This window comes from Gouania willdenowi, chromosome 6, assembly GCF_900634775.1.
Source record: "Gouania willdenowi chromosome 6, fGouWil2.1, whole genome shotgun sequence".
NCBI classification, from domain to species: domain Eukaryota; kingdom Metazoa; phylum Chordata; class Actinopteri; order Blenniiformes; family Gobiesocidae; genus Gouania; species Gouania willdenowi.
Window position 1 is genome coordinate 65,726,380 of NC_041049.1, and position 13,913 is coordinate 65,740,292.

The 13,913-nt window shown below is 37.0% G+C and overlaps 1 protein-coding gene across 1 annotated transcript in view; it reads left to right on the forward strand.

Moving 5' to 3' along the window:
• The first annotated feature begins 4,177 nt into the window (after positions 1-4,177).
• LOC114464959 (voltage-dependent calcium channel subunit alpha-2/delta-4-like) overlaps positions 4,178-13,913 on the forward strand; it is a 77,715-nt gene continuing 67,979 nt past the window's right edge. Inside the window, exons 1-2 of the mRNA XM_028449646.1 lie at positions 4,178-4,676; positions 10,133-10,214. Of these exons, the coding sequence (XP_028305447.1) occupies positions 4,576-4,676; positions 10,133-10,214 (183 nt within the window). The 5' untranslated portion in view covers positions 4,178-4,575. The remainder of the gene's footprint in view (positions 4,677-10,132; positions 10,215-13,913) is intronic.

A 13,913-nucleotide genomic window follows, 5' to 3' on the forward strand; every position in this document is an offset into this window, starting at 1 on the left:
CTATACATATATATTTATATGTGCTGGAAAGATTATAATCTGATTCTTCTAAAAACTTCTATTTCGCATCCCAATTAGTCTTTATCTTTCAGTTTTCTTGAAATAATTTCCAAAAGTCAAGGGTGATGGTTGTTTTTTGTTTGTTTGTTTTACCACATATGAAAGTGACATCACCTGCAATTACACTCAGCACTACTAGAGGGTGCTCTCATCATCTACACAAGAGTCACATTTACTACTCAAGTAGAAGTATACTTGATTGAAATTGTACTTAAGTACAAGTACAAGTTAGTCATACATAAAATACTCAAGTACAAGTAAAAAGTAGCTCAATTAAATAGTACTCAAAGTAAAAGTTATTAGTTACTCCCCTTGCATACAGATAGATAGATAGATAGATAGATAGATAGATAGATAGATAGATAGATAGATAGATAGATAGATAGATAGATAGATAGATAGATAGATAGATAGATAGATAGATAGATAGATAGATAGATAGATAGATAGATAGATAGATAGATAGATAGATAGATAGATAGATAGATAGATAGATAGATACTTTATCCATCCCCAGAAGGGGAAATTCAAGTACATTACTAATTTTATTGCAATTTAATTTTTTATTTCTTGTTTAAGCTTCAGTGGAAACAATTATTATTATTATTATTATTATTATTATTATTATTATTACAGGGCCACTCATATGTCCTTTGCTTTTTTGTTTTAATGCATAGCTTTCCACACTTGAGGGCGCTGCTAACCAACTATTGGGAAGATTGTAGCAACACGTAAATGTTTTTTTCTCCACTAAAGTATCTTCCACTAAATCAGACATGGGCAACTAGCGGCCCGGGGGCCACATGTGGCCCTCAGTCTCATTTTTTGCAGCCCCCAAAGCAAATCCCCAAAAACTGTAATTGAATAAGTTGGAAGGAATATAAAGCCCAGCACAACATAATACACAAAATAACTCCCAAAACACACAAATCGACAGCAAAATACACAAAGCACACAACAACCAATTCTAAAAACACACAAAATGACTAAAACAAAAAATCACAACAAAGACAGACACAGCAACCACTTAAACAAACAAAATGACTACAAACACAACACACAAAAACACCAACAAATTACAAAATAGCTCCAAAAACACTCAAACTGTCAACAAAATGACAGGAAAATACAGAAAACGACAACAAAAATACAAAATCGACCCGAAAAACGTACAAATTGACAACTAAAATGCAGAAAATGACAGAAAAATACACGAAATTACAACAAGAACACAAAAACTAACAAAAACACACAAAATGACTCATAAAACAAAAAATGACAACAAAGACAGACACAGCAACCACTTAAACAAACAAAACGACTACAAACACAACACACAAAAACACCAACAAATTACAGAATAGCTCCAAAAACACACAAACTGTCAACAAAATTACACAAAATGACAGAAAAATACAAAAAACAACGAAAATACAGAACTTGACCACAAAAACGCAAACAAAAACACAAAATGGCAAACAACCAAAAAAGACAAAACCCTTTTCCCCCCTGTATTAATCCTCTGATTGGTCATGAATGTTGATCATGTGGCCCTCAAATCAGATTGACTCACATTTGTGTGGCCCCCGCTGTAATAGAGACAAGTTGACCTAAATCATCATCACAACTTTCATTGTTGAAAATCTAACACTAAGTTGTTAAAAATGAAATAAATGTGCATAGATTCTAGGGAGCAATGTTTGGAATGTAAAGCTTAATGTGATGCTTCAAGCATGTAAAATAAATGGTTACATGTGGTGACAGACAGTGAATGTGATCAGACTGCACTGATAGGCTGACCTATTGATCACTGTGAGGTTATTCTTACGTCTCTGATTAATATTTTATGAGAGGTGCAGCCAGCAGACCTGCACCCTGACTGACGTATGTAAATGAATAAGGACAAAGATGCTGCTTTAGCACCGTCTGTGTTGGATTTGAATAGATATTGGTTTGATGGAGGAAGATATTTGTTGAAATGAGTGAAAAGTGAGATTCTGAATCTCCTTGAGCAGATCAGGAGGAAGGTTTTACGGTCGTTAAGTGACTGATACTGAGTTAACAATTAATCTGACACAGAATCAATGAAGCCAAAGTCAACATCAAGTGCATTTTAAACCTTACACCTTCCTGTTAGCTGTCTCACTGGTGCATTCACACTAGGGTTGGTTAATCAGCCCAATTCCTAGATCTGATTTGATTATTTAAGTCTTGATTCGATTAAAAACCTTTTTTTTTTTTGATGATTAACGATTATCGGTTTTTGCTGAATTATTTGACTTTTTTTTTGACAGAAGATATAGTTTTTATTTTTTCTGACTTTGCTTTATGGTTTTCTACATTTTACAGCATATATGCACATACATTAAATTAAGGAACATGACAAGTGCTTTATTTTTTTTAATCTTTTATCAACTAATCCTTTCCAGAGTGCGCTCCTTTGTGTTCGTAGTACAATGCGATGGATGTAGCCTATATAATAATAATAATAATACACAAACGTATTAAAAACATAATGGATACAAAGACATTCCAAGTTACCAAATCTCATATCAGTGCAGTGTTCTTCACTTCCAAACAATCCATTGGCACAAAAAAAAACAAATCAAATATCTTGCACTGGCAATTTTGTGTGCGTTTGTTATTGTTTTGTATGTTTGATCAGCTTCTGTATTTTTTTCTTCACTTTTTGTGCATTTGTTGTTATTTTTCTAGCCATAATGTGAGTTTTCTGTGTCCGTCAGTCTATTGTGTTTTTGGTTTGAATAGTTTTTTGTCATTTTGCATATTTATGTAATCTTGTGTGTTTTGTGAGTAATTTGATTTCAGTTTTGAGTAACACCTCACAACGTAGTATGGTGGAAAAAAATATTCAAATTAGCAAGAATCATCTTGTTTTCAATTTTTTTTTTTTTTTATTTAATAATTGATTTCTGGACATTTAAGAATCTATTCATTATCATAAATAATAAAATCATGACTAATCGATTTTTGATTTTTTTCAGCACCCCTATTTTACACCTGGAATAATATGGTATTCAGCATCCGTGTACATTTTTCTGAAATATTGTCTCCAAGGGGAGGGCGATGGTGGTGGCAGAGGGGCGGTCCTTAGAGAGAAGGAGGAAGTGATTGGCAGATGAAAGTGAGCTGTGATTGGTCAACAGATTTGTCTTTAATTAGGTCTTCAACAGATTACTCTGGATCTGAAACCCTATGATCTGCATTAGACCGTGTGTGTGTGTGTGTGTGTGTGTGTGTGTGTGTGTGTGTGTGTGTGTGTGTGTGTGTGTGTGTGTGTGTGTGTGTGTGTGTGTGTGTAGGTTGGGTTCAAGTATATTTTTCAGTTACAATTACATTCTCAATTACTAAAGATAAATCATAATTAATCACAATTACTGTTAATGAAATAAAAAACCTAAGAAAAGTCAACCTTCCTCGTGTGTTAGCTTTCTGTTAGCATCTCTTATGATAACATAATAATAACAAAACTAATATCTATCACCAAATTTCTTTCCTATCTATTGGTTACCTTGTTAAGCTTCATAATCAATGAAAATAGTTTTAATATTTTTGGTGTGGGGGTGTCCGAGCCTATTTTGTGTCAGTATATCCCTCGATTTCAATTATTTTTAAATGGTCAAATGTGGAAAAGCCTGATATGAAATCATTTTTAACTACATATGTTTAGAACTGTACATAAACTGAAACATGATCACCCAGTTTTAAGTGATATTACAATTGACAATTTTTTATGGAATTTTCATGGCAATTACAATTACAGAGTCAATTATCTGAACTAAATTGCAATTTAATTACAATTACGACAGCAACAGATTGTTTAGATTATTATTATAATTACGTCTCTCTCGCTCTCTCTCTCTGAGTAGCCAAACTGAAGCCCCTTTTTTTCTTGACCGGCTGCTCTGATTGGTTGCAGAAGAGTGTGTCTCCAGTAATTGCTGTAATCCTCTTAGATAAAACAGAGCTCTGGCCCAATCCCTGCTCCAATCCATCCCTCCATCCCTCCATCCTCTCCCTCCCTCTCTCTCTCTCTCTTTCTCTCAGTTTTTATTCCAACTGGATGACGTTGTAAATTGGGTGACAGTGGAGGAAAGCTGGTTCAAAAATGTAGCTGCACACACGGCTGTGTGTCTGTCCAACCCTGAGCTGCCTCTGATTCTGGGATATACTGGAACATCTACTTTGTGCACGGGATCTTGTCTTTTGGATCTATGGGAACTATGTTATATACATGCAATGCCTGAACTTGGTTGTTCCTGACATGAATTTACCATTTCAACTGGTTTCCTGAAAGAAGACAACGTAATAAAGGAAGTTTAGGGAACACGTCTGGTGTAGGATGGACATCTCCATGTGGGACGTAAAGCTATATCTAGAGAATATATCCGCTCATTTTTTAAGCCAACATGGAAAAGTCACCGAGGTTGTTGTTGCTTTGAAAATGTTTTAGTTTAAACGACCCGCCAAAGGAGATCAAGCACCTGGAATAGGATGGAGGTCAGGATAGCGGGTACCAGGAGCCTCCTGAGCATCGTGGGATTTTTATGCTTTTGGATTACAGCTCAGGCTCAGATGAAGATCCCACCAGAGACGTAAGTTTGTTTTCATTAGGGGTGGGACGATAGACAGAGTTCATGATCCATGGAAAAAAGATCAAAATTGTAGTTGGAAAGATAACAATGCCTTTTTTTTTCCGACATTTACCTCATTTACTGCATATGACCTTTTCAACTCAATAGAAATATGAAAAATAACAATGTCAATTACATAAATAAGACTATTCTTTACTATTCAAAGTTTAAAAAAAGTGTCTACATCTGGAACCCAAAAGCAGTGGCTGACAATTTATGCCAGTGTAAAATGAAAACCAAATCATGTAATAGTTCCAGCAAAATTAATTTTGTCTTCTTTTTAAATAGTATGGCAAGTTGAGGTTTAGTTTATTCAAAGGAATTATCAAAGGCGCTCAGCAGAACTCCTCTGAGGAAGGCTGGCAGATGACAGTCGAAATATGTCAGTAGAGAAAAATTTCCCGAAAAACCTTGTCTGAATAAACAAACTTCTAAATCAGTAATTTTACATAAACTTGCGTACGTTTTAAAAGAAGTACTTTTGTTCCATTTCCACACCCAACCGTTACTGAGTAGATTATCTTTTTTTGTTTCAAAATGATCAACAGACATTGTGAAACATCAAAACGTGAAAAATCCAGACAACAATCAAATGCATCACATCATAGCCGCCCAATCAGATTAAACGTAATGCATCGCACCAAAACAGCACTGAATGGAGGTTATTTACTCAGTTTTAACGTTCATAAATGTAGCTATACTTAATATAAATATAAGTAATTTATTTCTAAAGCGCTTTTTTCAGATAAAATCACAAAGTGCTGTGGTGAAAATACAAGTGCAACAACATAATAGAATAATAAAAGACGGGTGCATATACATCATCGGAGCAGCATCATAAAAGGATAATAAAAATTTTTAAATTAAAAAGCTTTTCTGAAAAGGGAAGTCTTCAACAGAGACTGAGAATTTCTTTTTTTTGTGAATCAATTGGTGTAATTTTATTTAAAAAAGAATTGTGCATTTTGACAAACCTGCTATTTTATAGAGATAAATAAATTAACCGTGGCAAGATTTATTACTAACAATAAAAGTAACTAGTAACTTTTACTTTGAGTATTATTTCATTGAGCTACTTTTTACTTGTACTTCAGTATTTTATGTATGACTTACTTGTACTTCAGTTAAGTACAATTTCAATCAAGTAACAGTACCCAGCAGAATATATCAGTACTCTTTATACCTCAGATAAACGGACAGGTGATCTGTGTACTGTATATAAACTTGATATAAGTATTCAGTTTGTCTGTATTTGTCTGTAGTTGGTTGTTGAATTTTATAGGAAAAAACACCTTTTGCAACAATACCTGATCAAATCAATACAACCAAGAGTGAACAAGCTCTGAATGAAATAGAGGAAAACCTGCAGCTGGAGTTGGATTTAATATAGTCAACAGTAAGTGTATTGAGCTTTATTTAAAGTTATTTAGTCCATAATACTTGTTTATATTGTAAAAAACTAAATCCAAAAAGATGTATTTGATCAACATTTGATCTCAATCCAGATGCAAATACTATTAAAAATGATAAAGTGTTTGCTCTAATATGGCAAAAACAGGTGAGTCTTTCAATCTACAGCTTTAAAAAGACTCAAAACTTACAATATTAAGTTTGATTAGAGATTATAGAAAATATGATGACTTAACGTTCACCGGCTTTAGCAACTGTAACACTCCCAGCATGCACTGCAATTTCAGTAAGGTCTTGAGGGAATAACTGTGTGGGTCAGAAGGCTGGAGCTCCTCCTTTGGGATCGTCTGAAATCTGTCAGAATGAGCAGAAAGAAACATAATTCCACTATCAGTTATTTCCCTTTTAGGAGGGAAGACTAAACAGTGACTTCCATCTCTTTGGGAAAACATGAATATTAATTATTGATATTGTCCCAAAACGTTCATGTGAGGGTATATTCCATGTCATAATGTAATTTCTGCTTGAATACTGATATTGCCATTTCTATTTCAGTTAGACAATTTCATAATTTTCCTTTGTTTTCTTGGTTAGGGGAAATTATGAGGCCTTAATAATGCACAATTTATTTACCACACTGGACATACATCTCTACAATTTAGCACAAAACCAACTGCAATGAACATAATTGCCTGCCTCACCAGCAAAGCAGTGAAACATCAGGACTGGGTTCAAGTGCATAGAGATCTATCATTGCATTGGAACCAATCAAGCCTTCAAATGGAACAACTGGTTAAACTCAGGAGTTGGACTCAGAGCAGGAGGCAGGACAAACCCCTCCAGTCCAACACAGGGACAGACAACCACATACACAACACCTTGGCCCTCATTTATCAACCGTTCATACGTTCAGATCTGACCGTACAAAGTGCGTTCAACCAAATTCACGCAAACGTCAATAATTGTCCATTTTAACGTGTTCGTACGCTACGATCAGATCTCACGTCAGGTCTGACCTCATGTACGCAAACCTGAGTGTGTGGATTTGTGCTGCAACACAGCAAAACCTGAGTATATTAGATAAGCCTTACTCTTCTAAATGTCAATAATTGTCTTGGTCAAATAGCAGGGATTTACGCTTTTAGGCTGTGGTTGAGTAACATTTCATTTAAACCATCATTTGCAGTTATTGATAATTTCATTCAACCCTCAGTCAGACTCCGTTCCAATACGTAAACACTGTTCACACTTCCTCCGTTATTCTCTTCTACAGAGCATTTAAAACAAGCTTGTTAAATTCCAGTTTTTCCACTACCAAAAAGCACATCGTCATTTTTCTTCACCTCAGCTGGCATGTTTGTTTGTTGTCAGTGGGCGGGGCCTCCGATCCTGGAATATCTGAGAGCAGCCGCATTTATCAACACCCAAACATTTGTACACTGGAATTGGTCAGATACGAATGTTGCATAAGTGCCACGTTGGTCCTGTCGTACGACGCAATATGCAATCAGATTTGCACCGGTTTTCCCGGAAGGTTGAAATATGTCTTGTCGTTTAGGCATTTATTAGGGCTGCATGATTATATTGCATAAAAATACCAAGAAACAATGCAATACAGAGATGAATAACACTTTTTTTTTAACTACTTGAGTACATGCGTGTATGGCTTCAGAGACATGCCTGTCAGTCATTATTACAGTAAAGCTGTGGTGGATTCCTGCAGCTGCATCTATATAGAGATGCCACATGCTCCGTCACCATCTGTGGCTCAGTTGGGCGGATGCCATGACGCTGCAGGTCAGTCGCCTTCCACACTGACCTACATTGAGCACACACACACACACACACACACAGACACACAGACACACACACAAGCAGGGTTGGGGTCAATAATATTTGTAATTGCATATTCAATAATTAATTACAATTATGGCGTAATTATAATTGCAATTGTGCCATAATTTGAAAAATCTATTGCTGTGATAATCGTAATTAAATTGTAATTGGACTGACTTTGTAATCTTAATTGCCATGAAAATTCTATAAAAAATGTCAATTATAATTTTACACTAAAATGGGGAACCATGGTACAGTTCTTAAACGCCCACACCAAAAAGGTAACAACAAGATAGCCAATAGATAGAAAAAAAATGGAAGTACAGATAATATTTTTTTGTGTATTTTACAGCTGATTTAGGACCATAAGAGATGCTAACAGAAAGCTAACACTTGTATTAGATTATTTATTTCAGACTCAATAATTGTGATTAATTGTAAATGAGCTTTAGTAATTGACTTTCTGAGGATAAAAAAATAATCGTAATTGAATATGGGTAAACGTAATTGTAACTGAAGAATGTAACTGACCCCAACCCTGCTTAAGACTCTGACTTTGTTGTTAGAAAATGTTAGCAGTTGATGGAAAACGCAAGAAAATCATTAGAAACAATAAAAGCTCATCCACTGAGGCTTACATTCAAAAACTTTTATTTCTATTCCCAGACAGGAGAGTTGAACCCTAAATACTTAATACTGACCCTTAAAGGGTCAGTATTAAGTATGGGTCATGATACTGACCCTTTAAGGGGTCAAAAAAAAAAAACACTATATAATGGTTTTGCTGAAAAAGTTCTGTTTCCTCCCACCCTTGTTATTCCACATTTTGTGAAAAGTCAGCTCCAAACAGGTGAGTTGGATTTTTGCCCCCTTATGAGTCATAAGGGGGAAGCTCCTCCTCCTGACAATCCTGGCTCCTCCTACCCTACATAAGAATGTGAGCTCCTCCATCTCAGACTACCTCAGAGGTAAAACATACATAGCAAAGGCAGGTTGATATTACAGTTTATATGACAGTTGATATCTTTACTTTCAGTATATACTGTAGATAATCCAGTATATAGATAAACCGAAGAGCGCTCACAACAGTTTCAGTTTTAGTAGCCGTTATACCACCTTGCATTGCTTTAATGGGATGATCTGACATGTTTGTGACCCAATGCGATGCAGCGGTTGGACAAAACAATGGACTATCTATCGTCCAAAATGGACTATTTCTGTGGCTAGAAAAGGTTAAGTGGAGAAGGAAGCGGCGTAGCAGCTTATGTGAGTGTTTAAAACAGCTGACACAGCGGATGGTTGAGTTTATGTCCCGACAGCGCAGAGCGAGCGGTTACAATCAGTTCCATTTTTAAAAGCTGTTATACCGCCTCGTATCACCTTCATAGGATGATCTGATGTTTGTGACCCAATGCGGTGCAGTGGTTGGAAAAAACAGTGGACTATCGTTTTAAATTGTTTATTCCTGTGGTCAGACTAGGTAAGGAGAAGTTAGACTGTTAATGATTTACTGCTGCAATAAACACACGCTGACGCAGCATGTGTTTACACCCACTCACTCATGCATATGCATGAAGGCCCATAAAACAGCCTGTTTTTTGGAGTGCTCTGAAAGTGACTTTTCAGAGGGTGAAAACTCTGGAAAAAATATGAGTTTGGGAAAATAAACCTCAAATACTATGTTGTTAAGGTCCTTAGAACAAATGGAGATGGGTAAAAAAAAAAGCATAATACTGGAGCTTTAAAGTGCACAGGGAAGCTCAGACAAAGGGAGGACTGTTTGTCATTGTGCGTTTGCAGGTTTATGCAGCCAACAGACACCTGCAGCTTGGTACAGTGACCCAGATGGAGAACAGATTATCTAAATCTCTTTCATCACTGTCATATTTCTGGGCTTTTTTCTGAATGTTAACACTTAACACTGAGCAGAAGGTCACAAATGGAACACTCATCCATGATGAAGACAAAAAAACGCTGTGAGATTTATTCATATAATCCTATAATTTAATTACACATTTAATGAAAAATCTACATGTTTTACTTCCCACAGAAAAGCCTGAACTCATTGACCTTTGATCAAGCGTGCAACCTTCATGTTGTGCTTGATATTTCTGTCATTAGTCTCATTTTGTGGTCTTATAACGGTGTTTCACTGCTGTTGTGTGTTTCAGTGTGCAGCAATGGGCCTCTGTGTTTTCTGTTCAGCTTCGGGAGTTGACAACCAAACACTCCGGCTCCATGCTTTTGCAAAAGGTAAATAATTCACAGTACTGAACAGTATTGCATTTTAACCGGAACATGTCTTATGTAGTCACATCAATCTTACCTTAACATACTCCTCCAGGGCCATAAAGAAAAAGTAAGATTGGAAATGAAATTGACTCAATGCTGTATTCTCCATCATATTCAACCTACAGTGTATCTCTGTGGTTTTCTTTTTCTTATACTAGTTCCCATATAAAAACACATACTGTGTATACAACTGACCTTTATTGTACCAGAAATTAGAGTGGCCAAAAACAGACAGAAAAGTGGCAAAAAGGGTTTAAAGTGTCAATATTGGCTTAAACGTGGCAAGTTGGAGAGAGGGGAGTTTGGGGTAATGCTATTTAAAAAGTAGGAACAATTAATTTAAACTGGCAATCGATGGGCATGACAAATCATAAATGTGGTGAAATAGGCAAAAAATAAGCATGAAATATGGTGAAAAGAAGTTAAAAGTGAGAATATGTCAACATATGTGACATGAGGTAGGAAAAGTGGTGGAAAGGGTTTATATGTGTCGAACATGTCTTGGAAGTGGAAAAAAATGTGCAGAAAATGTTTAAATTTGATGGAAAAGTGGCAAAAAAGTGAGTAATGTCGCAAAAATGTATTAAAAGCAGCAAAAATATGGCAAGTTTGGTGTAGTTGCAGAAAGGTTAAAAAAAAAAAAAAGGGCTCAAATTGTAATGGATGCTTGATTGTAATGAATAGGCGAAGGGTGGCACAAATAAAAGATTTTTGGGCGGACCTGGTGTTAATAATTTGGAAATCAAAAGTTTTCTTATTCATCATTATTATGTAGTTACTAGTCATACAATATATACAGTTCTGAGCATCAGAGTGGTGAAAGTTATGCCAAATTTTATCAGAAACCTATAGTCAGCTGTTGTTTACATTGCACTACCAGCAGTTTTAGAGAATACTAAGCACACACACACACATGCACACACACGTGCACACACACACACACACACACACACACACACACTTGCTCACTCATCGATGCACACATCAATCAATCAATCAATCAATCTTTATTTGTATAGCGCCAAATCATAACCAATGGTATCTCAAGGCACTTTACAGTAGAGCAGTCTTAAGGACGGACTCTTCATTTTATGGATACACACATATGCATATATACGTATATACACATACATATGTATCCCACACCCAACATGAATTCATCATGGCGGCAAGGAAAACCTTCTGTTAAGCAGCAGGAACCTTGTGTGGATCCCATTCCTATGATGAACAGCCATCCACGTTATGCTGTGTTGGGTGTGTGCAGAGAAAAGGGTGGAGACAGAGCCGCTGAGACTCTGTAACTCCACACTGAGGATCCCACGGACCTGCAAGACAAAAGCCAGAAGGAGTACAGGAGCAAACACACAAGGGAGTAAGCAGACATAGAGGGAGTGTTTGAAAGAGGAATGGGACCCTCTCCGGTCCCTCTCTAACCTAAATGACCTCTCTCTTAACGCCCTCTCCAACCTCTCTCCAACCGAGCATGCCAGACCCCCCCCCCCCGGCAGTCTATGCCTATTGCATCTTAATTATGAGCTATGAGCTGGTTCCTAACTAAAAGCTTTATCAAAGAGGAATGTTTTGAGCCTAACCTTAAAGGTAGAGAGGGTGTCTGCCCCCCGAACCGTGGTTGGTAGATGGTTCCAGAGAAGTGGGGCCTGATAACTGAAAGCTCTTCCTCCTATACTACTTTTAGAGATGAATGGAACAACGAGTAGTCCAGCATTTTGAGAGCGTAGTGTTCTGGGGGATTGTATGGCACTACAAGCTCCTTGAGATAGACTGGTGCCTGTCCATTTAGGGCTTTATAAGTGAGAAGAAGAATCTTGAATTCTATTCTATATTTTATGGGAAGCCAATGCAGAGAGGCTAATACAGGAGTAATGTGATCTCTTCTCCTAGTTTTAGTCAGTACACGTGCTGCAGCATTTTGAACCAGCTGAAGTGTCTTAAGCGACTTGCTCGGGCAGCCTGCTAAAAGAGAATTACAATAATCCAGTCTAGAGGTAACAAAAGCATGGACTAGTTTTTCGGCGTCGCCCTGAGACAGGATAGATCTGATTTTAGCAATGTTACGGAGATGAAAGAAGGCAGTTCTTGAAGTTTGTTTTATGTGAGAGTTGAAGGATAAATCCTGATCAAATAGAACCCCAAGGTTTCTAACAGTTGTGCTTTGTGCCAGAGTAATGCCATCTAGGGCAGTTAGGCTAGCATAGGTTTCTCTAAGGTGTCGCGGGCCCAGTACAATGACCTCAGTCTTGTCTGAGTTGAGAAGAAGAAAATTTTGGTCCATCCAGGCCCTAATGTCCTTTAGACAGGCCTCAAGTTTAGATAGCTGATTTGTCTCACCTGACTTCATTGATACATACAGTTGGGTATCATCAGCATAGCAGTGAAAGTTAACAGAGTATTTTCTCATAACATTACCAAGGGGGATCATATAGATACAGAAGAGGATTGGACCTAGCACAGAGCCCTGAGGAACCCCGTAGCTTACTTTAGTGTACACAGAAGACTTATTATTCACGTGTACAAACTGGTACCTATCAGATAGGTAGGACTTAAACCAGTTTAGGGCAGTCCCTGTGATTCCAAGTAATTTCTCTAATCTCTCTAGTAGAATATAGTGATCTATAGTGTCAAAAGCTGCACTAAGATCTAATAAAACCAGCACTGAGAGTCGTCCTTCATCTGAAGCCCAGAGTAGATCATTAGTTACTTTAACTAAAGCAGTCTCTGTGCTGTGTTGAGCTCTAAAGCCTGACTGGAAGTCCTCGAACAGGCTGTTGTTTTGAAGAAATTCACAGAGCTGAGCTGCCACAACTTTCTCAAGAATCTTTGAAATAAAAGGAAGATTAGATATAGGCCTGTAGTTTGCTAAAGTGCTGGAATCAAGAGTAGGTTTTTTGAGAAGGGGTTTGATTACAGCTACTTTAAAGGACTGTGGCACGTAGCCTATTGATAGGGATATATTTATTGTCTCCAACAAAGATGGGCAGACTAGGGGAACAACTTCTTTAAACAGCTTAGTTGGGATCGGATCTGAAAGGCAGGTCGATGGTTTGGAGGATGAAATAATAGAGTTAAGTTCCTGAAGTCCTATATGTGTGAAACAGTTTAGGTTAGGCCTATTTACATTTAATGGTACAGCAGGCCCAGGTGAAGGCAGGGAGTGGCTAATTTTATCTCTAATCTTGTGAATTTTATCGTTAAAAAATGTCATAAAGTCCTCACAGCTGAGGGCTAGAGGAATCATGGGCTCAATAGAGCTCTGACTTTGTGTTAGCCTGGCTACAGTGCTGAAAAGGTACAGAACTGACCAACATACACGTGTGCCTGCAAACACACACAGAAACATGCACTTAGACACACACACACACAGGGATGATGGTAATGCCCTCTTTACCGTAGTTGGATTTGTGACCTGTTCTGATTTTAGACATTCAACCATTTATCTCTCAGATCAGATTTAGATCCATCTATGACTTGATTCAAAACAATGAGTGGAATGTTTATGTGATTATGTCAATAGTAAGTAAATAGTGTTCTTTGTCAAATGTAGCTAATTTTTGTTTTCTATTGTCAGTGTGGTTTTTTTAAAAAAAAAGGCCTCGACAGCATAACATAATCGTATTTCCATTCATTACAAGAAAATGTAGA